The 27,162-nt window shown below is 45.2% G+C and overlaps 1 protein-coding gene across 1 annotated transcript in view; it reads right to left on the bottom strand.

Annotated features, from left to right (window-relative positions):
• LOC138487758 (zona pellucida-like domain-containing protein 1) overlaps window positions 1–27,162 on the bottom strand; it is a 96,993-nt gene that overhangs the window by 34,624 nt on the left and 35,207 nt on the right. The window contains exon 2 of the mRNA XM_069614311.1: window positions 17,250–17,368. Coding sequence (XP_069470412.1) covers window positions 17,250–17,343 — 94 coding nt within the window. The 5' untranslated portion in view covers window positions 17,344–17,368. The remainder of the gene's footprint in view (window positions 1–17,249; window positions 17,369–27,162) is intronic.

Below are 27,162 nucleotides of genomic sequence, written 5' to 3'. Positions count from 1 at the left end.
TTGTTTGACTAAAACTCGTGTAGATGCTAACACTCAAACGTTCTAATAATAATTTACCGCTATGAACCCACGGTGTGTAGTGCTCATTTATCGACCTCGGAAGGACTCATTTATCGACCTCGGAAGGATGAAAGGTTGAGTTTGGCCCTGCCGGGATTCGAACCTGCATCATCAGGCTCTGGCACAGATGTCAAAGCGGGCGCTCTATTCACTGTGCTATTGGACATAGTTGTCGGGTTGAGGTGTTGCAGCTGTGTGCTACACGAAGTGCCACTAGGGCAGGGCACGTGTGAGGTGGGATGCATGTTTGGTACAAATTGCGATGCACAGGAAGATGAAGTATGTACATGTGGGAGGGTCAGTGGTGAGGCTACAGAAGAGGTGTTCTGACAAAATAAAAGTGGACCCAGCAGTGCTGATATTTTAAGGGTGAGACATAGTACAAGGTGAGTACAGACAAAGGGAGAACCCTGGGCGAGCATATTAGCAGGTATATGGGGGTGCCAGAGTCGAGTCTGCAGTGGATTGGAAGGTGGTACTACGTAAATAAATTGGCTAAGGCGGACAGTGAGGAAGGCGTCCTGTGCGGTAGGTCAGCTAGTAGTTATACAGGTAGCTTGAGGAATAAAAACAGCTTGGGGGAACATCCTTGGTGGGCAGGGAAGATTTTTAAGCGAGAAGGTAGCCTAAGCGCAGTATGGGAGGAGGAGGAGCCAGGGTGTGGGTCTCAGAGCATGCATGCAAGATCGGACAGTGTGCTAAGATAACTAATCAGTGGGCTCAATCGCATAGTCAGCACAATAGGAAGGGAATATGGCAAGCAGTAATGAGGGCCAAGGCGGGCAGGTCACATATGATAGTAGCAAGCATTAAAGTGACTACGAGTATTAACAGTGTCGGCAGAACAGTAACACAGGGAATACGAGGCGTGAGATCATAGACAGTTATACAAGGTAGTGCAGTGTTCCAATGGGCACAAGGCAGAGAAGGGCGCGAGCGTGCGCAGCAAATAAGTGGGTATAAAATGAGCACGCATAAATGGCAGACGTGGAGAGGTGCAAGGAGAGTTAATACAATGGTAAGTACAGAAGCAAAAACGAGTACAACTAACGTTAGTGTAGGTAATTAAAGTTTGTAACGTTGGAAAGTCATACAGTGGCCGGATCGTGTTGGTGATCAGCGGCAGGCAGGGTTGGCAAAATCTCCGTACACGATGCAGCTAGTCGCAGAAGTAGCAAGGGGACAAATGGGCGTGGTATCTGGGCGAACGGCGAGGAAGGCCGTGGACAGGCAGAGGACAGGTGTTAGCCTTGATTCCGTGGGCCTTGTTGGGAGTGGGCCGGTTTTGCCTGCCGGCGACCGTTTGGGGGATAAAGATGGCACGGTAGCCAATCAGTGCACGGCAAGGATTGCTGGACCAGATTAGGTAGCACAGGACACACACTGGTAGCGGGCAGCCATCTTAAATGTACATGTTGCCTTGTGGTTCGTGATGGAGGTAGTGAGCACAGAGTTGTTACTACTGATCGGGTGAAGACACAGAGAGGTTTTCTTGAACGGGCATCACAGGCAGCCCATATAGGATACATTGAAATGCTTGAGCAACGAAATTTCAATTACTCGCACCGAGACAGACAGGGCCTCATTACACGGTAGACAGTGGACCAAGGTACTATTAGCACCTTGGTCCATTCCGGTAAAATACCGGCACCGCCTTGGAGGAAAGGGGAATTACCGTCCTATTCCAAGGTTGGCGGGTGGTAATTCCCCCTTCCCCCATTGCCCTTCCCCATTCCCATTTTTGCCCCAGAGGGCATAATGGGAATGGGGAAGGTGCTAATTACGGTACCGCAAATTGCGGTACCGTAATTAGCACCTTGGTCCGTTTGCGGGTTGGTTTTTAACGCCTGCTAAAAAGCAGGCGTTAAAGTACCAACCCGCAAAGGGACCTCTTAATTAGGCGGTAAGGGTTAACGGTCACTGGTACCATTACCGGTGACCGTTAACCCTTACCGCCTTGCGTGTAATGAGGCCCATAGGCTTACCGCAAGTCATGGGTAACACGCGTTGACTCACTCTAGAGGACCCACTGCTCCTGCAGGGTCTGGAGGAGCTCCAGCTCCGCAGCGGGGTTGTGTGGACTGTTCCACAGGCAGAGGACGTATTGTAGTAGGAGCCTTGGTGACTAGCCGCTTGGACTGTTGTAATACACTCCTGGGGTTACTTCAATGAAACCTATTACCAGACTCCAGGTGGATCCAAACTGATTGGTTTCTGAATGTTGCAAAGTGATCTTGTCCATGATGCTCATAGTACCGTGCTGCAGCTTCCAGCAGAATAGAGAACTCCATTGTAAATTCTCTGCTTCTTCTTAAAAGGCATCCGTGGAGCACTTCCTGCCTTATCTTAAAGATAGTGTCACACAGTAAATCCCAGGAGGGAGCATCTGTTTATGGAAAATTACACACAAAGGACTCTCTGTCAGAGCAGTGGAGATAAGACTTAAAGTCTCTGCAGCCAGGCTTTGGAATAAATTACCAAATTTGAATTGCTGCAGTGCACATTTTTCTACTTTCTGGCACCAGGGGAAGCAGCATCTGTTCAGGTAGGTGTTAGGTATGGGATGCAGTTGAGTCAAGATCAATGAGAAGAGGTGATTGTTTTCACATAGTCATATAGGCGATACCTATATTTATATATACATATATATATATATATATATATATATATATATAGCACACTTCGGTATGTTTCTGTACTCAGCTGATGCAATTTATCAGTGTTAGGTTGCCCTCTGCTATACAAACAGCAATGTGCACCTCTGTGTGCCCTTCCACTTCAACAACAGCTATAATTTTAACAAACAGAATGAGCACGGTTCTACGTGGTCACCTTCACTGTCCACTATCGCAAACATTCAGAATAATTTCAAGTTACTTCTTTCCACCCCCACTTCTCTTCACACAGGGCGCAGCAGTTCTAGAATCAATGAACAGTTATTACTAGCTCACATTTCAGTCTCTAAAGTGCAAAACGCGGTAGGACAAATGCCTCCTCACAAGCTAAAACTGAAAGTGGGTGCTGTAATTATGCAACCACGCAATCCTATGACATCACAGGGACTGTGCAATGGAACAAGGTTGGCAATTACACGTCTACAAAGACACATCACAGAGGCCTATGTAATCGATGGATTAAACTTAGATACTGCTATCATACCACGCATACCTCTCATTCCATGTGATACAAATATGCCTTTCAAGTTCAAAAGAAGACAGATTGCTATACATTTAGCATTTTCAATTAGGATTAATAAGTCACAGGGACCTACAACCCCTTTGTTTAAGCGATCAGTGACAATTCCGATATTTGAGAAGGGGGTCACAAGTCACCCTATGAATTACCAACTGATATTGATCTTTAAAATATGCTAGAATGGCGTATGTTACGCCGGGATCAGCTAGTATAAGTATACTAGAGTACAATACTTAAGTTGAGTAATAAGATAGATAGGAAACCCAAAAAGTGATTTGCTAATAACCTTTAACTTGCATGATGGATTTGGCGGAAATGTTGCCAACAGAAAGTGTGTCACGCCCCCACCCTAATCCTCCTGCCCCCACTTACCCCACAACCCCCCACCCAGAATGGACAGTTTGGGAAAGATTAGTTAGGAAATTAAAATGTCATCACAAAAGCAAAAAAACAGTGTTTCGTCCTACTCCCAATTAATTTTCTCATAGAGCAAAAGTCCACATTTCTCCAGCGCGAACAGCAAAAACCACGGCATGGAAATGGACCAGGTATGAAACAACTTGTGCATGTAGCGTTGATTCAATTTCCAGGAGGAGTCTGAGCTTATTCCATCAAGTAGTTGTTAAAATATTTCATGGAGAAAAGGGTGCCCCTTCTCCCAAAATTTTGGCTATATCGGCCATGGTTCTTTGCAGGATTGGTGCTTTGCAGGATTGAGGCTTTACAGAAATGAAAAAGCCGGCATTTTTTTTGTTTGATGCAAGAGACATTCACAAATATTTCAGAAATATTCGGGGTCAGTCGAAAACAAAAAGTTGAAAAAATTCCATTTGGAAGAGGAACAAGGATGAAATGGCATCAGACTAGAGGTGAGGAGGGGGAAAGAGGACACCATGTGAAATTGGGGAGTGGGGGGGCTTTTTACGAAGTTCAGAGCTTGAACGTTTTTGAATATTCAGGGTTATTTTCCACATATTCTGGATTATTTCTGAATATCTGGGGTTATTGGAAATAAAAGTGTGTCACACTGAAACTGCGGGCATTCTGGATTGTTTTTTGTATATTTGGGGTTATATGTCGTACATTTCTAATATAACCGTGAATATGGGAAAATAATTTAAAAGAAAAAAAGAGTTAGAAAAATTATATGAATACAGAAAAAGTGAAATTTTACAGCTATAGTGAGGTGGGTTTCATGTGTTAATATCCGCGCAAAAATATTGCGATACAAAATATTGCCATATTTCTGCTGCGATATTAAGCCATGGACCCTGAGGGGGACACCCCCGCAACCCCTGCATTATTTTAAAATGTGCGGGGGACACCCCCACAACCCCCACTCCCCACAAATTATCCCCCCCAAAAATATGGCCTATGGGGAGACAAACGGCCATGTGTACAGCACTATTTTTGGTGGGGATATTTTGTAGGGATACCGTGAGGTGTGGGGTACCCTATTGGGGCAACATGTCAAAGGGTGTAATATGTCCCTGGCCAGTGACCACGAAGGCCATGCTCACTGGTTAGGGTTGAAGGCCCTTGTTAATAGGCCCGAAAGACATACAGAGTGGCGACGACCAAATGATGTGGCCACCTAGGGGGTCCAAAAGAAACACATTGGGGAACATATACAGTGGATGGCCATGGCCAAAGGCTAAGGGCCCAAAGTGTTTTCAAATATATGTGGGTGCTTCCAAAGGATGTGCTCACTGGCCCTGGCAAGTGGCCCGAAAGATATGTATAGTGGCCAGGGCCAAAGGCAGTGGTCACCTAGTGGGTCCAAACGAAACATATTGGAGGAACATGTAAAGTGGACACAGCCAAAGGCTGCAGCCACTGTCCATGGCCAAAGGCCATGGCTAGTGGTTTGGTAGTGGTTTAAAATATAGAGTGGTCAAAGCCAAAGGCCATGCTCATTGGCCAGGGCTGAATCGGCCGTGGCACCGAGTGGGTCCAAAAGAAGCATACTGGTTGGAACATGTGCTACTGGCCATGGCCAAACGCGATGGCTCATGGATCAGTAGTGTTTTAAAATGTACAGTGGGCACCGCCGAAGGACCTGAGTAGTGGGGTCAAAAGACATAAAAAACATATTGGGGTGGGAACACGTACAGTGGACATGGCCAAAGGTGTGGCCACTGGCCATTGAGTGGCATTGTAGTGTTTTAAAATATACAGGCTGAAGGCCCAGGCTAGTGGGTCCGAAAGACATGTAGAGTTGCCACGCCGAAAGGCCGTAGCCGCCAAGTGAGTCCAAAAGAAACATATTGGGGGAACATGTACAGCCATGGCTAATGGCCTGTAAAATAGCAATGATATAACAACATCCTTGACATTCCCTGAAAAAACTTTAGCTAAGGTGCAGTTAACTTGAGCAGATTTAACGCAACAAAAATCTTCAAATTCAGCAGATGTGGGAAGTCATGACCAGCTTGTAGAGGAGCAGACGTATGTATCTGCAGGAGACCCTACACCCTGCCTCCCCTGTATTGGAGCCATGATACAGTGCCCTGTCTAACATCAGCTACTGTACCAATGCCGCAGTGAGCATATGGAAGACGGTATCCATTGAGATGACCGTATCGAATGTACCTTCGAACTGATGACAGCCTGCAGGAGGAATTCCTTAAAGGAATATGAGAAAGGGCTAAGAAAACAAACTGATAACACCATAAGAAAGTGTGTACGACGTCCGGAAATACTGAATGAAGACGATGTATGGATTCTAGAGGACAAATGGCGAAGTAAAGAATCGAGTGAACCTTAAAGTATAAAAGAAGATTACACGTTAAGAAAGTGCTGCAGAAATCAGAAGTTTAATGAATGTACAGATGCTGAAACGCAAGATAGATCAAGTTATCGAATAGGCTAGCCATAAGTACAAGTAGTGAATAGTATGCAGGCGAAGCCGCCATGGTATAGAAACTGAACATTGTTATCATGAAATAATAAGCCAGAGAATCATTAAGAAAGAATGAAAGGTTGTGTCGCAGTCGAATAGCAGGTTATCGGAGCAGAGGCTGTCCGGCCTGAAGTCAAGAACTGACAAGTCGTGGTCAGCTATCTACACCTAAGAAGAACATTTGTGTGGAGGATAAATCCTCTCATATTAAGGTGCAAGAAAGAACACAAAAGAGGTCAAGTCTTAATACATTTAAAACATTTTAAAGCTGCAGAATGAACACAATTGCTATCTCTTGTCACGTGAGTCAAGGATGGAAATAGGGCCTGAACTTGAAGTTCCAGACACGATAGCAAGTGCCCTTACGCCCCTGCATTCCCAGGACAAGAATACCCTGCAAGTCCAACTACAAATAGAATTTCATGGCAGAAGGCATGGGTGATGAGAGATGCTGGGCTAATTGGGTGTTAGGGCGCCTCAGGTCCCGTCTACTGGCACCTTGGTCTTGGCCTACATGCTGCTAATTGAACCGAAAGTTCCAGACATGGCACAAGCGTGCCAACCAATTGTATTAGTCAATATAACGAAGGACCTTATAGCTTGAGAAACCAATGAAATACTGTATAACTGATTTGTTTTACAATGACACATTCAATGAGGTAGTCATGAGTTGTCCACCTGATATCAGACAGCCAATAACACATCTAGCTCCTATATGAATGTATGTCTAGATGTGTCCCTTAGCCAATCCCAACTCTTGATAGGTTTTTCACTATTGCCACGTAGTATGACGTCACTCTGTTAGTGAGAAGAGGAAGAGACCACACAGAAACTTAGATTCAATCTGTATTGACTCAGACATGCACACTGATCACTGTGGGACGAGGAAGAGTGATGCTGAGTACCGAGACCGTTGTGAACTTAATGTGAATAGCCTGCAACTGAAGCCAAATGGGCCGCATAAATGGCCAACTCAGGTGAGGCTAGGAGAGATCAAGAAGGGAAAGGAGGAAGAGGCCAGGTGCTTAAAGATGGCGAAGTCAGAGGAAGATGAAGTGAGACGCACGTCTGAGATGCCGAGGGACAGCAGAGTCACTGCAGCGGAAGCAGAGTGTGGATGGTGTTGTTGAAAGGTCTCTGGAGGCAGAGTTCTGCTGCTGACCTCCAGGAGTCACGGGGACTCCCGCTCTGGTTACCCATGTTATCGGATAACCGGGACAAGGGGCTTTCCGAGCCCAGAAAAGCTGCAGCAGCCAACGACCGACCGAAGCAGAGAATGGCAAAGGAAGACAGCCTACCCAGTGAGGAGTCAAGTGAGGCTGAATGACTCTGGGGCGCTGTGGTGCGGGCTGCATGGTGAAAGAAGGTTGAAGCGCTCACAAGATAGCCAGTGACAGCAAAGGCAATGTGACTGCCAATATTGGAATTGTAAAACACTGATGTTTAACGGATATGAGAATGCGATGAAAGAAGTGGTTTGTGAATACCGAACTGTAACAAAGTTGAGAAGGCCAGAAAAAGCAGTAAACTTGAAAGTGAATGAGAAGCCCATGAGCAGGGTGCACGTTCCCAGCAGGAGAGTGAACTGGACATTTGTAATCATGATGGTTTGAATATGAAGGAGCTGCACTTTTGAATACCGAACCAAAGGAAAGCAACTAATTAGTGAATGCCACAAGAGTGGAAAGTGGAGAAAGGCATTCCCTGATACAAAGGAACTGGGAGTTATGGAAACACATTTAAAGCACTGTGAACTGAACAAGTTGAGAGAAAAGCAAGCATTGCCAAGAGCCATAAGGAAAAGAGGAACTGCACGAGTTACAAGTTGAAACTGCGGCAACGGTATGAGAAAGACTGATAATTTCAAAAATGAATGGTGGCAAAACTGGTGTTGAATAAGGAAGGTGAGCATCAAAGTTCAATACAACTGTTGAGCTGAATCAGTGGTGGTGCAACTGTGGAAAAGAAGCCAATCAGTTGTGTCGGTTGCATGACCTGCAATGGGTGGACCATGTGGTCTGACAACTGGGCATAGACCAAGCACACCACACTAAAGAGAAGCCACTTGTTTCATCTATATGTTTATGGTTGAATTTCCTGAGAAGCGAGCATATGATGAATTGACAGAGTTGAACTTTGTGATATTGATGAAAGAACCAAAAGGGCTGAAAGCTGCAAGAATCCCGAGAAATTGTGTTGTTGTGAAACCAAATAGAGACTTGAAAGCCTGGGGAAGGGAACCCCTTTGTGATTGAAAGTGAACTATTTGAAATCTTGGGGAAGGGAGATGCCCTTTCCAACCAAGAGCTGGAAGAAGCTCTACACTTTTGTTTGAACACTTTTTCATTTGATGCTGACATCCCTACACAGTTTGAACATATAGATGTGAGGGCAAGCATAGGTTTTGGACACAGACGGGTGTTTACTCTGGACATCCTGACACAGACTATCATTAGTTTTAGTTAGGTGGGGATATCCCACCTATGCATAGGGCAAGGTAGGCATTTTCCCAAACTCGTTGTGATTTTAAGAAATGTTTGTAGCCCAAACTGTACTCTGTTGTCTGTGACTACTTCCCCATGCCTTCAGGCCACCCAATCAAATATCAAGAAAAAGAAATCAAGAAAGCAGGAATATTACAAAAGAAGCGTTGAGGTTGTGTCAACCCCAAGACTGTGGGTGACCCAGGAGAAACCTGTCAAGAACATGTGTGGATAGGTCTAAGAAACATTTCTTTTGAGGTGACTTTTGTGGTGCCATGCAGCCGGGAAGAAGTCAGCACGCTAACTTGGTGAGACTCGGCGAACCTTTTTTTTCCTTTCTCGAGGGAACACGCCCCTGCCCCATCATTTGGTCAGCCACGCAGCAGTGGACCCGGGCACACGGCTGAGCTTTTGGGTGAAGCTATCCTGGCCATTCCTTGTGTTTATTATTTGTGCCCCCATTTACTACTTAGGCCCTTTGGTGGAACTATCATCAAGTAACTACTTGGAGACTAACATAACTGTTAGTCTGGCCTCTGATTGAGCCGCGTGACTTTTGGACAACACCTGACAAAGTGGTGCTCAAAGCCAAGCAGGCGGTAGCTCTACCCCAAGAAGGTGGCCTTAAATCTAGAGGGGAAACACGGAGTACCAGGATTTAAGGTATTCTAAGGAATCTTGAGTGACTTTTTCTTATTCTGAACAGTTTGGAGGTGTTTTTTTCTTTCTTATTTTACTCACCATACTCAAAACCTGTTTTATTTCAAGTTTTAGGGCAATCCTTTATGGGAGTGTCCAATAAATTAGGAGCAAAATCAATATTTGCATGCACGAAAGCGATAGGTAACATTTCCTTTTCCAGGAGCTTTTATTTATGTACTTAAATGCATTTATGTAAGATTTAGGCCCAATATTTGTAATCGGGAGACTTCAAGGGGATTAGGAGACTCCAACTTGTGCCGGAAGACCAGAGTTTTTCAGAAGTGTAACTAAAGTGTCTCAGGTTTTCATATAAATAAACCAGCAGACCCTCTCTGGCAGATCTGCCTCCAGTATACCCCTTCTCCTGCCCACTGCAATGCCTCAGATATGCCTGGGATCTTCTCCAGGTTATCTGGTGATAGGAGATGGGCGGTGGGATGGGAAGGGCCAGTATCAAGGGCTAGGAGAATAGCAGCCCCTCTGATGTTTCTCTGGCACAGGCCGCCTCCTTCTCTGAGACCTTTGCTTTAATCCCCTTCTAGTTTACCTTTAAAGCTTTAGGAATGGGCGGGGCAATAGCGATAGAGTCCGATTACGATGGATTCATTTCAGTTAATCCTGCTGGTAGCAGGTGACCCAGATTCTGCAATGAAACGCTGGCATCTATAGAATTGCAGGGAAACAGGACTCAGAACACGCTGAGCTTATAGCAAACAAGGGATTCGTGGGCGTGGCTTAACATCAGTACATCGAAGCTAGCAAATATCACTTTTGCACCACAGGGAAGAGGTGTCACTGTTATGCATAAGCTCCAGTGTAAATGCTTGCAGCATTGCAAATCATGTGGAGCAGATGTCACACATGTGTGGGGAGAGATATCACAATACCAATGGGGGAAGATATCACGCAGAGTAGATATCCATTTATACCAAAACAAGAAAATATCACCTTTATGTCAGAGGTAGTAAACATCAAACTTACATCACAGAGAGCACATCTCACCTTTGCGTCACGGGCAGAAGATATTATCTTACTAGGATAGGGAAAAATATCACTCATATTTTAGGGAATGGATATCACTTGACATGAGAGGGCAACCGAATTAGCCGCACACATAGCTTCTGCCTCTAACCTAACCGAAGCCTCTACCACTAAAAGTACTGGAAAGCCTTTGGACTGTTTAATCCCTTTGTCTATGTCATTGTGAATAGATGTGTGCTATGTTTCAGACTACGGTTATCGGGAAACCCAGTTAGGGCAGTAATGCACTACCGCCTTAACCAGCAAAGTCAATAGTCCAAAACATCTGGAGCACTGCTAGAAGCAGACCCCCTTCACTAGGGGATGGTCACCAAGTGCTGTGCAACTGTAATGATAATGATGTGTTATTTATATTGCGCCTTAAACCAAAGCGCTTTACAGAGAAAGAGAGGAGACATGACTCAGCGGTCCCTCCAGATGGTTCACTTAGCAGAAGTGAATCTAACCTGCACTGGTTACCTGGTTACCCTCTGATCTCGGGCCCAGGTCCCCTCCCCGCCAGTTGCACACCTGCACTGCCCCCCGGGTAACCCCTTGCACTCCGGGACTGTTTCTCTATCCCTACAGCCCCTACTAGCACTTGACCCCTGATGTCTGCACTTACCCTTGCACTTGCCACCAGCTGGCCGCACTTTTTATTTATTGTGTTATTTATTGAATTTATTGTCTTTATTTATTTTATTGTTACCCTATGTATTGCACTGCCCCCTTCCCTTCCCGCCACAGTTTTCCCCTCCCCCCGATAGTTGTCTGTCTTCCCTCTGTTTCCCCTCCCTTGCCTCTTCGTGCCTCGAAACACTTGTGTATATGCACATTATAAATGCCATATAATATCATATTAAGTACTCCATAACACCTACATGCCAAGACAGCAGAAAGAAAACAGCAAGATTCCCCGCTGTTTCCGTTCTGCTATCCGGGCAGGTAGGTGATATGGAGTAGCTCTTGCTGACCAGTGCTACAAGACCACACCCATCTCCGCAACAAAAAAAAGGAGAACGGGTGTCTGCAGCATTGAAAGCAGATTTCACCTTTATATCACATGCAGCAGATATCTCACATTTATATCACAATAAAGCAGATAGCACAACAGGCCGATATTCATTATGAATTTTATTGACTGGATGCACAACGTAGATGCACAATGTAGAATAACGAACGGTTCTGGGAATAGTTTTCGTGTGATCTTTGTACATTAACACCAGGTAAAGATGGCCACCGTGCTCCAGGGGTGACTGCTTTGGTTTCCCAGGACTGTAGCCATGGAAACACTGGAAACACAAAAACAGACACGGGGCACCCGACTGGTTTACCGGTTGGATGCCTTGCGGTCTGTATGAAAAATTACTGGAAACACATGGGCCGATTAATGGAATTTTCTGCGCAGAGAGAGGGTACTTCCATGCGCAACTACACGCAAATCCGTCTTTGTCTGTTAATGGAATCGAATGTGCTATACTTTTCCTGGACTTGCATGGAGTTCGCGCTGGCTGGGCACATCTGTGCGAGCCATCAAGGGCCTTGCGCGAGACTCCAAGCAGAGCGTGTGCGTGGCTTGCACACAGGGCTGGGAAGGGGGCGAAACAAAACAAATGAGGAAGAGCTTGTAAAAAAGTGGGTGTTCCGAGGGACGACCTGCAGGCAGTCCTTACCACCATAATTGTGCGGCACAAGACGTATTCATGGATTCAATCGCAGAACGTCTCGGCTTAGAAATGGCCATGCAAGTCCATCATACGTTCCGCCACCCGAAGGTAGGAGTAAGTACACCATAATGTGTAGGATTTCCAGCGTGCAGGTGGGGTCGCAGGTTGAATTTTGGGATGTGTGTAATCAATCAGGTTTCCAATGTAACATAGGGATGCACGTAAGCAGTGTAGTGGGGGCAGGAAAGTTTTACATGGGTTTGCACGCAGATTTTGCGCCTTATTGCCGAGTTACGATTTTTTATTCGTATGTTGTCGGGGTGCCGGATAGTGTTACGGGGGACTCCGCCCAGAGTCCCCGAATCGCAGGGCTGCTTACGATGGACCCCACGCACTGTTTGAAGGGTGCATGTATTCGCGACCATCAGAGCGTGCAAAGGTAGCTGATCTGGCATTTTTCACTTTGCGTGTGGGCGTGTCAAGGGCGTTCTAGTCATGACTTGCGCATACGGTTACTATGCACGAACAATTCCATGAATGCGCGTGGTGCACATTTTTTCTTCTGCGCACAGGCTCGCACAGTGTCTTTCTCGGCGAACGGCCCGTGTGCAATTTCTGCACAAAATTCCATGAATCAGCCCCACAGTGAGTACACCAGAGACTGGGAGAGGAAATGTTTGAGTTGGGTGAGGGCAGGTAATATCTGCCGATCGCATGCAGGGATCAGTATGCTAATGGGGTCTTTGTTCCCTCAGGCACGCCGCAGGCGTCTGTACTGGAATCAGAGCGGAACTCTTGCACAAGCGCATGTGTGAACCGACTGACAGTCGGCTAAATCAAGCAGAGAGAGGTTGTTATAACCATTATCAGCTTTGTATTGGACGTTGAGACTGGTTAATCGCATTAGTTTATCTCCATCTTCAGTTTTCTATTTATTTATTTAGACTAAGGAAGATATTCTGTGACACTTGGAGGTTAGTAGTATACAGCAATTCAATGGTGTTTATTTTTCAAGTCACTATTTCGTGAGAATAATTATGGATTGATGAATATGAAATGTGTTCTTTTTTAGAGAATATAAAGGAATGTGAACGGACACTGGGAAACCACATCAGAATAGCCTGTGAAGAAGTATAATGCAGATATCGGCAAAAACATCCTAACATGCACATTTCTATACTTTTACTGTGGCAATAAGCCACGAGACTGCGGGCCAATACCGCCCCAGGTAATGCCCCCGGGGCCGTAGTTACTTAACGAAGCCCCGGGGGCATCACCTGGGGCGGTATTGGCCCGCAGTTGAGGGGCTTTTTGCCATTAGTACCCTAGCCCGTTAGACCGGGGTACTAATTGCTTTTTTTTCTCTTCCGAAAACACGTTTCGGAAGTCGGAACAGAAAAAAAAAAGAAGAAAAAAACGGCAAAAAAATGGCCGCCGGGAAAGGGAAAACATAGTCCGTTTTCCCTTTCCATGGCGGCCATCGAGAGCGGGCACGCTGGGAACACTCTGTTCCCAGCGCGTCCGCTCCCGAGATAAGAAGAAAAAAGAAGGTAAGTGGGGTGGGGAAGAAAAAAAATAACAATAAAAACGTACCGCGGTCTCCGCTGGGGGACGATGGAAGCCTCCAGCTCCGAGTCTCCACACGGCTGGAGGTTTCCATCTTCCCCCGCCGGAGACTGCGAGATAGAAGGTAAGTGGGGTGGGGTGGGAGGAGGGAGGAGGAAAGGGCGAAAAAAAAGATATATGTCTTACCTGAGTCCCCGGCGGGGGACGAGGGAAGCCTCCAGCTATGGGGAGGCTCGGAGCGGGGATTGCCCCGTTTCGAGCCTCCTCATTGGCTGAGGGGCTGCCACGCCCCTCGCCGGGAACAGAGTAGCCAGCACGTACGGCGTGGACAAGAATACCATGTGGTATGGCTCGCAAATGAGCCAATCACCAGACAGTATTCCTGTTCAGCCGCGCGTCCTGGGTACTAATGTTAATTAACTCTCGATGTAGGGAATGGAATATGCATATCCAAAAAGAAGTGCTAGTAAACCTTGCGGCCCAAGTCTTGAACTGGGCTGGAAACTTTGGCTAAAGCCAGATTTTTGTTTGAAATTTGAAATGTAAATGTACATTTATATATGATTTGTGGAAACATTAAAAATGTATATTTTTTTAAAGAGATTATTCCTCGTTTTTGATGTAATGCTCAATAACAGCTAGATGACTGGTGTAAAGGGGGTCTCCCCGGGTGTAGTGCACTGGGATTATCTGTGGGCAACAGCGAATTTGGGATAGAGAGCCCGCTCCACTCTTTGCCCCTACTGATGCCTACATGTCTCCCTGCCTCCCTCCTACTACTACCTGCTTGTCTCCCCCTTCGTTTACCTGCAGCTAACTCTCCTGCCCGCTTCAGCCATCAACTCTTCTGTGAGCCTTCAGTCACGGCTGCACCAATACTGGTCTGTAATTGGTTAATCAGAATGTACAGCATTGTTATGCTACAAGCTCTACATCTACCGCTGCTGAGCCCTACCTCTAATGTTATGCCCAGGGGCTTCTTGTGATGCATCCATGTTACCTGCTGGGAAATGCGCCTTTATGTCGGGCATTGCTGGTGTGCCTATGGGAATGCGTTACCCTAATTTTCGCAGCCGTACGTGCTGCACTACGAGGCCCCGCTTATGTTATGTTACTGGGAATTGTACGGCACACCCCCGCTATTTACAAAACCCTATGGTGCTGATGCACTTTTCATGTGATCCGTGAAATAGTGGGCTCTAGTGGCAAGTCATTGGCCCTCGGCTTACCGTTTCCGCCATCCGATATCCCGCAATACCGGGACATTATGGGTGGCAGTAGAACAGTAAGTTCCCATGCCCGTGGAGTCCTTCCATGTGAATGGGAACACTGAAACAGTGTCACCGTTAGTAACGGTGCTGGTGCTCCAGTGACTTGTCTGCCAATGGCAGCTGTGAACTACCAGCAGATCAGGCCTGCCGGTAGTTCACAGCCCCTACCGGCAGACTAAGAGTGAGTCGGTCTGTTACCGGCTTCTTCTCACTCCTAATGAGGGCCATTGTGTGTATATTAGGGTTGTTGAGGGGACGGTTATTGCAGGGGGGTGGAAACCTAGCCGCTAACCCAATCAACTTGCAGTCTGAGTTAATGGCCGGTGGGACTGGTAGTGGTATGAGACCTAACAGCCCTCCAGTCACCTGCCAATAAGGGTTTGATGAGCGATGTGTGTTCGTCTATATGAATTCCTGTCTAATGGTGTCAGGTATAGGGCCAGACTGCCTGCAGGAGACGCTCAACTGAGAACAAACATGTCTAAATAACCTGTTCTATGGGTGGTTCCTATTCGAGAGGGTTTGCACCCATTTTTTAGCTGGCTGCACCTTTCACAACAGAGGAACAAAAACAGTCCAGCACCAAGGTGCGAGGCAATGCTCCTCTGACCTCTGACTCTGGCTGGCGGTCTGGTGCAAACCTATCTAAAGTGTGCCTGCTAGCATTTGCCCAACCTGCAGACTGTGGGTGCCAATCATTTAGGTGCAGAACTAATGACGATATACAATACATGTCTTTGGAATCACTCCACATGTTCTGCACGTCAACTCAATGTGCTATGTGGGAATCAGGGTGTTTCCTTTCTAAAACATCTGTAATGAAGTCTTGAATTTTACAAATGTTTTTCTTCTCAAGCTAAATATAATCGAAGACTATGGGAATTGTCCTCTACTCTTGTCTTTATTAAGTCGAGAAAGCAAAGAGTTAAGCTAACTTGCAACCATGATTGTATCTCTTAATTCTCTACCTGTGGAATACTGTGATTGCAGCTATGATTCTGAGGACTGGAAGGAAATAATATAGTCTGTCTTCTGTGTTCTTCTACTGACTATTAATGTTAATGAATATTTAGAGAGCAGGACACTCTCCAAATATTGACACCTTGGTGCTGAATACCCAAGAGCCATCATCATGTAGTGATAGCTGACTAATCAGTGCTGGTATAGCAAAAGGTTGATCCTAATTCAAGTGGAAGGACCTTCCATTCTATGGTTTCTAATCGGTGAAGGTGTGTCCATGGGTCCGTTCGAGCTTAATCTATGGGATCTCGACCAGAAAGGTGCCTAAAATCTCAAAGAGTTCCGGGATGATTCATACAGGCAGAACTAATCTGAGATTAAAGAAGGATTGATTTGTGGATTGTACAAAGTTTTAGAAACAATCCACTAATTGCCGAGGAATCAGGGCTGTGTGTGGAGTTCCCGTGCACAATGCACAACATGGTGTATTAAGACATAGGGTTGGCCACAGCAGAGCTTGCAGTACAGTTCTCGTGCATTTAGGGACTCCCAGATACACCCCATTAGCATAGAGCCTTCTACAGATGACTAATGCAAGAAGGTCAATTATACATTGAGGTCTATCCAGAGTCCAACATAAGTGCCCCTCTCAAAGATTTCTTTAGCCCAATGCATTCAAATGGGGAGATCAATATCGCCCTTATTTCTAAATCCAAAATGTTGCCAGCAAATTACCTGCGGACATCTGTGTTTTTAGAAGAGGCTCATGCGTTGGAATTGGGATGGGCCAGTTCAGTCTCAAGAGTCATCAATAGTGGGGAACAATGAGTGCCAATGAGTTGGGTAACGCTGTCATCTATTATTTAAAGGCCAGGAGCAAATTCGTTTTGTAGAATACGGTATATAAATGGCAAACATTATTAGCATTAAAGGCCATTTTTTAAAACATGTAAATGTTGGCAAGTGTGTAATTAATGTTATTTGAGTGAACTATTTAATTGTTGATCTTTAGTGGAATATTTTTGTCTTTCAATTATTGGTCCTGTTTATTTCCATGAAGCAGGAGCTCCTGGATGTAAAGATACGGTTCAGATATGTCTAATGAGGGCTATTGATGTGATAGCTAATCACATTATCCACTTTCCATTTGCAAAATATCTTCTTCCAAGGAAGCTTGGACCCCCAATCAATCACAGTCTGGTTACCATGGCAATGAAGATTCTGGACAAGCCTCCCAGAAATCACCAACGTGGTCCCCAATAGAAATACGATACACCATGGAACCAACCGTATTGCTTTCAACCCTGTTGGGCTAAGTGAGGATGCCTTCGAAATGGAAGGGAATTACCCCTCATAATTATTGTAATACATCTCCCACTGGCTGGTAGGTCATTAATGCGATGTCTGTTAAAGTTCTACTTACCGGGGTATCTCTGGTACGCATCCGAGCAGTTATAGGTCACCCCGTTGCTTTGATGGATGAGAATGGCCAACAGCAGACAGGACAGAGGCTTCATTCCTCCCAAACTTCCCAGAGGCCTCCTGGATTCCAAAAGAAAAGAAGTTGTAAATGCAATGTGGGAAATAAAATCTATTTATGCAGAATTAAATAAAATGCTCCCATTTTTTGTTAAAAGATAATTTTGTTTAAACATCCATGCCTCTCTGGAGAGGTTGCATGGAGTGCTAAAGACAGGATTGAGGTATCTCAATGTTGGCAAATGCTGGTCTAAAAATGTCATGTGTACTTGATATGGATGTGGGTTTGTTTTTTCTGTTTATAGCAGGAGGCTCCACCAAATTCCTTTGTCATTGCTGCGTCCCAGGCCCCATCACCACAGTCGTCTTTGTTTTTGAGGAGTCTTTGACTCAAGCATGAATACGGTGGTCTACTGGCTGGCCGGCTTATTTCAAGCAGCTTAATCACTCTGTACGAACAGCCCAATATGTAATATGAATTCTTTAATGCTTGGGCTGTATCTCAGCTGATCATCCTTTTGCTAATGATAAAAAGAGATTGAGTGAGTTGGTACTATTTGGCTATTATTTACTAACAAGGATTACTTTTTGCTTGGGGAAACCTCATAGTCTTTCAAATTTCAGGAGCTTGAGTTAAATGGATTCAGTGTGCCCAACACTTGGTCTAAGAAGTATCTTCCTGGTCGTGCCTCTCTCAAAGAATCTAAATGTGCTGGTTTAGGTGCAGCCAGGATAGCCACTGTTTGCCCAACCGGCAAGTTTCAAACGTATAAAGGAGCAGCAGGGCACTCTTTGCAGCTCCCCCAATTAGCAGCAAGATGGTACTTAGGACCCAACCAAATCCCAGCCGCAAGAACGGAAGACTCAACCACAGGGCAACGTTTACTATCTTTATTATCAATCAAAATGACCGGGGTCGCACTAGAACAGCATGTTTCCAAAAGCTCACGTCCTCCAATCATGTGTCACATTATGTTAAAGGCTATTGACGTCACAAAACAAGTTGCATTCCAGAAATACCTATCGGGAAGGAGATTGGTTAATTAAGGAAGTCAATATATGCAACACATAGGCGTTAGTATAACTATTGGATAGCCATATCTGGTGCCTCCTCCTAGGAGCACCTCTAAATGTAACAAACACAAAGTTGCAGGCTAGCCTGAAAGTAATTGGGTCGTGGAACTTAGTGCACCTTAATGTGAAATGCATCTAGGGATTGGGCAGAACAGGTGTGTGTGTGGACCACGAAATGAAGCTCTCCTGCCTGTAATTAAGAGGATTTTAGGCTATGTTCCTTGCAGGTGCCTTAGTGCCATGGTAAACCGAGAACTTTCTGTCTCTGCTCGTACTTGGAGAGGATGTGCACCGTGTCTGTGGCGGAAGCTCTGTCTGTCTGCCTTTAGCTGTGCATCTCTCATTTCTCTGCCTTTGGTCTGAGAGGCAGATGGGGGTCACGAGGGCCACACTTGGGCCTCCCTCTTCAAACGCCATTGACATGTGAAAGGTGACTTCTAAAACCTGGCCTTGATCCAAAAACAAGTAACAGAAAAAGTTCCCAATGTGTGGGAACTCGCGTCCCCTGCACACTATAATAAACCAAAGAAAGCCAGACTTTTAAACATCATGTAGTTAATTAAACTAAAGAAAATGTATTTAGAAAACTTGCATATCACGTAAAATCATAATAAGACTGTTTATAGTCTTCAGACAGACCCTTACTTTTGTTTGTGTCAGGGGGAACACCTCTTAATGCATGGACAAAGAGGCATTTTCCAAACCCCTTTTCTTTTGTGAATAAAATGTTATCTCCAAAACCATAAATCTCTGTGTCCGTGTCTCATTCCTGGTTCTTCACAGTACCTTGGTGGAGAACCCTGTTGTTGTTTTTGAACTACCACCCCTGAACATGAATATCCTATAAATGCATCTGTAACTGGTTCGGACCTCCCCTCCAAAGATGTGTTGCAGTCGGCATCTGTTCAATGGCAATCCTCCAACCTTTCAGTATAGGCAGTCTCATCTTTCCCCATCTCAGTATCTCCAACTCTTGGTCAGTTTCACTGGGTCCTTCTGTTGCAGCTCTTTCATAAAGGATTGTCTTTGGTCTTAGAGCACCGAGAAGAGTGGGTGGCGACCTTGACGAAACTATGAATGTTTCAGACTGGTTTTAGGAAGGGAACAGGAATCAGTTTACATGGCTTTCGTTTAAAACTTTTAAGAGACCAACCCTGACTCCAGAGCCGTCCGCCCCTATATATTGCATTTCTGGATTTACAGGCAGCCTTTGATTGCATGGTTCGCACATTGTGGAATAAACTCTGGAGATGGGAAGTGCCATGTGGCCTCTTAAAAATCACACAACTACTCCATAGTAAATTATATATCCATGTCAGGGCGAATGTGGAGGGAAACCTCACAAATAGGATCAGTACCAAAATGGCTCTCAGGTGGGAGGTTTGGGGGGGGTACTTACCCCCATGTCTTTTCAATCTATACATCAGTGATCTGCCTGAGGAACTGGATAAAGTAGGTTCAGGTCCACCAAAGATTGGGCATCAACACAATTATGTTCTTGGCTTTCGCCGATTCTATCATTGTAATGGATACCACAAGAGTAGGGCTTCAAAGAGCGCTGAACCAGTAGCACTTTTACTTGTGAAATGACAACCTGCTGATTAACAGCTCCAAATCTGCCATTATGATTTTGAAAAAGGGTAACAGGCATGAAAAACATGGATCATTCATGACAACAGGCTAAAGATGTATAGGTGTATGACCTCTCTGGGCTTCCCTGTGGCTAATTCTGTTGCCAAGATACATGCGTGTGAAAGACTTTGCATGAAAGGAATTCCGCTTGTTGCACAAATGAAAAAAGCCAAACAAAAGTTTTGCAGATTTTCACAACCGCCTGTGGTATAAATGTTATAAACAAAGAGTTGTGCCCTCTCAGGCGTAGTGGACATACCCAAGATGAAGGGTTGGTGTGGAAAAGAATATTATTGCATGAAATCCTATTGTAGTGGTTAGACTGGACTTATTTTGTGTTTGTGTATTGTTTATTTGTATAGCGCGCCAGGCCCTAAGGCATCAGGGCGCATATTGTAGGAGACAAAGATGCAAATTACATACATGGAAGAGAACACAGTGCCTGCGCACAGAAACGTGCAGGTGTAAGGCTCAAGTACAGGCGCACAACATACAATATATCAAGTACAGGCATAATGGAAAAGCAGACAGTTCCTCTAGCCAGAGGATCATAGGAGTACAAAGGGATATGCAAGGAAGCATACAAATGTGTTAAAAAACATAATACAAGAAGTGGATGCAAGGGGGTATACACACATTATATATATGCACAACAAAATTCTACATTGTGTGAAAAGAAGGCGAGAGCCCTAGCTTGACATCAAAGTCTCATATATTTTGTGCTGAGAGTCATCCTTTGATTTTGTTCATGAAGACTTGGAAGGAAGGAAGAGTATTCCATAGCTTGGCGGCAAGGACCGGGAAGCTGGCGCCGCCCGCTTTTTGTTGTTTAAACCTAGGGATGTGTAAGCTGTGCGTTTGGGTGGCTCCCATGGGCTGAATGGACATATGTGGGGGAATAGGTTGGCTAAGTAGATAGGTGCCTGGTGGGTCACTTGTGCGTCAAGGCAAGTGTTTTCAGGGAAATTATGTGCTTAACAGGGAGCCAGTGTAGGTTGCGTCTGTGTTTCGAGATATGGTGGTTTCTTGGTATGTTTAATGCTGCTCTAATGACATTATTCTGAATGACTTGTAGTTTGTTGAGGTTAGATTGACTGGTCCCTAGGTAAAGGGCACTACAATAGTCAATCTTGGACATGACAAGTGTTCTCGCCAAGGTAATGCAGTTAGGAGTTGACAAGAATGGTCTACAAGCCGTGATAAGTTTGCAGGTGTATGCAGATGCTGAAGTTACAGCAGTGGTTTTTCTGCATAGTGAGAGTGTAGAATCGAGGTATATTCCTAAGGTTTTAGTGTCCTTGGTGACTTTGATGACGTTGCCGTCAATGGTGATAGACTTGAAGGCAGGGTCAAGTTTGTTTAGACGTTGGTGTGAACCCAAAATAAACAGTTCCTTCTTGTCATCATTGAGGCAAAGCTCATGTTGCGCCATCCAGGTCTGAACAACCAAGTAGACGTCATTGAAGGCTCTCGTGTCAGCTGTATAGTCACCTGTGATGGGGATGAGCATCTGGGAGTCGTCAGCATAGTTAGTGTACGAGACACCCAGATAATCAAGAGCATCAAAGAGAGGTTTAGTGAACACGTTATAAAGAGTAGGTGACACACATGACCCTCGAGGTAAACCGCAGTTGATGGGAGCAGGCTCTGCTGACACAGACAAAACCTGCATAGATCTGTTGCTTAAGAAGGATCTGATCCATAAGGTTGCAGTGTCTGAAAAGTGAGCAGCTGGTATGAGATGCTGACAAAGGATGTGGTGATTAACCAAATCAAATGCTGCAGAAAGATCAAGTAATAGTAGCAAGGCTATTTTCCCTTTGTCTTTCAGTGTCTCGATCTGAGTTTTTATGTCGATGAGGGCAGATTCCGTCCCAGGCCTGGGCCGGAAGCCTGATTGCCTTAAACCAAGGAGATTGTTAGCTTCCAAATATTCCTGAATCTGGATGTAGGCTGCACGGTCCAGTATTTTGAGCATAAATGGGACTGTGGTAATCGGCCTGTAGTTGGTAGGTAAGCTTGGGTCAAGGGAGGGTTTTTTAAGCGAAGGGATAACCCAGGCGTCCTTAAGGTTTTTGGGTACTATGCCTGATTTGAAGGATGAATTTGCAAAGGCAGTAATGAATCGGGCAGTTCGTAAGAGGCCTCCTTAATAATGGGGGCTGGGCACAAGTCGCCTTCACAATTGGAAGGTTTGATTTTATTGATGAAGCATTCAACTTCAGCGATCGCGAGTGGGGAGAAGCTGAAAGGTTTGATGTTGGGAATGGCCTGAGGGGTTGCAGGCAAAAGAGTATTAAATTGCTTGTCTGATTGTATGCAATTTTGCTTAGCTTTAATTTTAGTTTGAAGTGTAGCAATTTTGTCCAGAAGTGTTTTCTGTATGTTCGAGCACCATTTGCTGTCTTTAATGCAGGAGTCAGGGTGTGTGGCAGGCAATTCAGGTTCCTTCAGGAGCTTGAATAATTCTTTAGAATTTGATTCAGCTTGTGTTATACGTTTGTTGAAGATGTCTTTTTTGGCCTGGAAGATGGGTTCTTTGTAATTAAAGGAAGCTATGATGAGACCGTCCTTATGGGTATCCGAAGGATGACTTTTCCAGCGGTTTTCAGCATTGCTTTTTCTTTGCGAAGCACTCTCAGATGTGGTGTGAGCCATGCGTTGAGGTGAGCATGCGGTTTAGATTTCCTGAGTTTGATTGGGGCGATTGAGTTCAAAGCTGTGAGCATAACACGATTGTAAGTTTCTGCTAGAATTGATGGATCAGCGCTTGATGCTGCCGCTTTGTTAAGGGAGAGAAGAATAAGTGGGAGAAGTTTGTCTTCTGTTATGTCCCTTTTATTTCTAGTAGACACGGCGGGAGCAATGGATTGTTTAAGGCAGTGCGTGGCTTCTATGTTGAAGATAACAGTACGGTGGTCTGACCAAGTGCATGGTTCATTAGCCTGAAGGCTAATGTTGCAGTTGGTGTCAGCTAACGAATCGAGGATCCGCCCTTTAATGTGAGTAGGTTCACAGATGTGGTGGGAGAACCCCAAGTCAGTTAAGGTATTCTCAAGATCAGCCGTAATAGGGTCATTCGGGTCTTGGAAACCCAAGTTGAAGTCACCCAGTAGGATGATTTGAGATTTGGTTTTTGATTTCTCTAGTAGTAAGGATGTTATGTCTTCCCTGAAGGAAGTTGCCGTGGTCTGTATAAGAGATGAAACGTGGCGGTTTGATTCAGAGAGATGGGAAGCTTGACTGAAAGTATCTCTCATGAAGGAAGCTTTTGACTAGGCATCGCTCTGAGACCAAGTGAATTTTTATGTATTAAGGCGACTACGCCCCCTCTAGATTGTGAGGTATTGTGGTCAAATCTAATGATAGAGTAGTCTGTTTGGTATGACGAGCGAGAGGAGTGGACCGGAGGCTGCGTAGAGCCAGGTCTCTGTTATGGCGATAAACTCGAGATCTTGGGTCTTTATAAGATCTGCAATGTCCAATGCATGTGCTGGGAGGGATCTAGCATTCATTAGCACACCCTTAATAGGCATAGCTTTTGGAGTATGTGGAAGGATGGTAGGTATAGGTTTGGGGAACGATGAAGTGGGCATAGAGTGGCTGTGGCTCTGAGTAGGTAATTTGGTCAGGGTGCAAGGTTTCTGTGTGCAGCTAGAGGTACGCAGGGTTCTAGAACCCAGCCTGTAATTTCGTAGGTGCTGAGCGCAAGGTTTATTGGGTAAGGGTTTCTTGGTGAAGTGTTCAAGCCATAAGGCAGGTGAATTTAGATATGGGTTGGTAGGTGTAGGTGAGATGCTGTGTATAGTGTCATTTGCCTAGAATCAGCCCCCAGTAACGTTTTGTGAAGGGCGAATCTGTGATGGTGGCTGATGCAAAGAGCGGCTATTAGCGAGATTAGTCATCTTGCCAATATGAGATAAGGGTGTAGTGTAGCTGGTGCTGGTTAAGTGGGCAATATATAAAAGGAGCCCAGACTAATATGGTAAGGAATGTGAGTAACATCTGAGAAGGTAATTGTAGGTGGCCCGAAGGCATATTAGGCGGTCGTAGTGTGCAAGGAGAAGAGTAACTGTAGTATATAGAACTGTACTCAAACTGTACTAGAACTGTAGTCAAATGTAATTATTACGCTAGAGGTTAGGAAATCAATAGAGTCTAGACTTAAGGAACATGCAAAGAAGTGTTGAGGGGCGGAGAGGCGATTCCTCCGGCTATTTGATATAGAGCCCCAAGTAAAATGCAGCCAAGATCATGTACACCTAGCACATAGGAGGCAGCAATGTTATTCTGGGACAGCACTTATAGGCAACAGCTAGGGTCATTTACCATGTCACGTGGCTTAAAATGGGCAGTTAAATTCGTTTAGTAGCCAACTATAAGTGCAACTAAAGACCAGAGCTCAAATCACATTCAAAAGGCACGTATTAGACAAGTCAGTTCGTTTTAGCCCAGTGTGTAAGTACATCTGACACCAAATCACGGTCAAATAGCAACAAAATCAATTAGGCACACACATAGAAGGCAGTTACACAAGTTTGGGCATGGCGCGAGGTAAGTTAGCTAGATATGCATTGACCAACCTAAGGGAGCCATTTAAAAGCAGCTAGGATACTATGGGGGTAGCACAGTCAAAAAGGTATCAGAAGCATAATGCACAACACGTCAGTGGGGACTACAGGGGGTGCAAAGTGAGCCACCCGGTACAATTTGTTAGGGGTAGCTAGGCTTATGTATCGATGTGCATGGAGGCAACAGAAATTAAAATAATACGACATGAAAGAGGCAGTACAGTCGGTAGAAAGCAATAATTAAATATAGATGGTTAAAGGATGATACATTCAACGGTATACAGCAGTATTAGGTGCACGTATTAATTACTGGGCGACTTACAAGCAACAAGCAGTGCCGCCTTTAAATACAGGGAAGGAGATGCTAATTGAACAGTACGTATTGCAAGTGGCACGCAACAGCAAGAGGTACGGTATGGGGTCAGTGTTGGTTAACATGTATCACATTGTTTGAATTGGGGCTCCAATCTGTTTCTTGGTAGTTTGCAAAGAAACTAATGATTTTCCATAAGATATTAAGTCCCTGGAACGGTTCGGTATCCGCAGTCACGGGGACATTATGCTAAAAGGGTCATCTGGTGGTTTTGAGGTCCTACATCCCTCTGGTTGTGACAAAGAGCTCCAGAGTGAAATGCAAAATGTGCAAACATGACCAGGTGCTGCAGAATGAAGCCTTATGGGCCTAGGCTTCCCTAACAGAGTGTGTGGTTACTGTATGGAAATGTGCTACCATTCTGATTTTAGAAAGTTTTTCCCTGTTCCAAAAGGCCATTTGGTGTTTATCGGCCTACAATTAAATCGACTACGCACTCTGGAAGTCTGGGGACCTTATAGGGGCCAGGAAAGATATTGGGCCTCATTACGAGTCCGGCGATAGCTGTGACTTGTGGGGATTTACCGGCTCCGGACTTGCCGGAATCACTGGGGCATTACAGGATCGGTGGTCTGGTAATTCCAGAGCCGACATTCCGTTACTCCCCATTCCTGTTGAGTCCCATAGGACTCCATTGGAATGGGGGCAGTGGAAACACTGGCACCATGTGGTAATGGTGCTGGTGTTGCCACGTCTGTGTGCAGACAGTGACGTTATGCCCGCCAGGTCAGACCTGGTGGGTGTAACACCACACAGCCACATAACTCGGAGTTAGCTGGTCCAGAAAACAGTGCCGGTACGGTTTTACCAGCACCGTTAAATCTGGACCGGCTAACTCGTAATGACGCCCATTGTGTCACTTTTGGGGACTGCAGAGTGAGTGAGAAACTTGTCTTGCGATAAAACCTGTCATATTGTATATTTATTTTTTCAGGAATTCATTCATACTGAATTTTTCAGATCAATGGATCAATGGAATTCTGGCATCAGTTACGTTGGTTGTGCTTAGAAAAAGTCATGTGACCAGACCATTATGCCATAGCCACAAAATTATCCCGAAGGGAACAGTGGTGGATATTCAACACACAAAGTCATATACTGGGCCTGAATGCCCAGGAAGAATGGCATGCGCTATCTCAATAGACCCCTGATGCCAAGTTAGTTCTCGGACCTGTAGCTTGAGAGCCAGCTTTTTGGCCCTTTAGCCCTTTGACTACCTTTGTGGTTTTCTGCCCTGCAACTATTGTCTTGGTTTGGGCACTCCACTGTACCCAATTCAGGGACAGTATGTGTTTCTGGTCGATAACATGGCAATGCGGTTTTTGAACACTGTCTACCACACTCTCTTAATTTAATACAAGCGCTTTTTTGAGCTTGTTTATATTGGACCACGTGTTATGTCACGTGATTCATGTGTATTGGTGCTCTGCAAGCCCCAGCCTTGCAATTTGGTTTGTTTTATTGTACGATTAATCGTGTCACTTTAAACGTGTTTTTCGGTGCATTGGATAATTTCGGGTCGTTTTGTTTGAGACGGCAGACCCGCTATGCCCCTAAGGCTGTAATGCTTTGCTCAGTTTCCTTTACTGCATGCGACACGTGGTGTCATATTAGACACGCCCTGCCCCGCGTATGGCTCTTTCGAGTCGAGACGCTTGTGACGACAGCTTTGACACGCCCTTTGGCGTATTTAACTCCAGTTGAACACAAACGCGGGAAGTTCGGTTTCCGACTTCCTGCACTGGCGTTTATGGCGTTTTTTGTAGAGGTGTGTGTTCCACAACCGCTAGCTAGACAGAATTTTCTTTGCTTCTGGTCTTGGACTAGGCTCATTTGGGTATTTTACGATCTCCTTTGACCGCGCAATTCTCATTATTTCTTTACACAGCCTGGCGATGTTATTTTTATGTTATGTTATTGGCGGAGGAAACTGATTTGGATTAGTTAGCCGGACTGACTTTCTTTCTCTCCTTTTTCCCATATAGTCGGTTTACATGTACAAAGTAAGTTTATGTACAATCACATTTGGGGAACATTAAATGACTTACCAGCTCTTTGTGTCTGCCATTATTCCATAGACTTTGTTTAGTCCTGAATGACATTGTGAGGTTCACCTCTTTTGGGAACCTGCAGAAATCCTGAACTGCTCGTGCATTTGAGGCCCTACCACGACCAAGGAAAGACCAATTGATGGTACTCGATTGACA

The sequence above is a fragment of the Ambystoma mexicanum genome, chromosome 9 (genome assembly GCF_040938575.1).
Source record: "Ambystoma mexicanum isolate Mex_15411 chromosome 9, UKY_AmexF1_1, whole genome shotgun sequence".
Lineage (NCBI taxonomy): Eukaryota > Metazoa > Chordata > Amphibia > Caudata > Ambystomatidae > Ambystoma > Ambystoma mexicanum.
The sequence above is the reverse complement of the archived record's forward strand: the minus strand, read 5'-3'. Positions and strand labels throughout refer to the sequence as shown.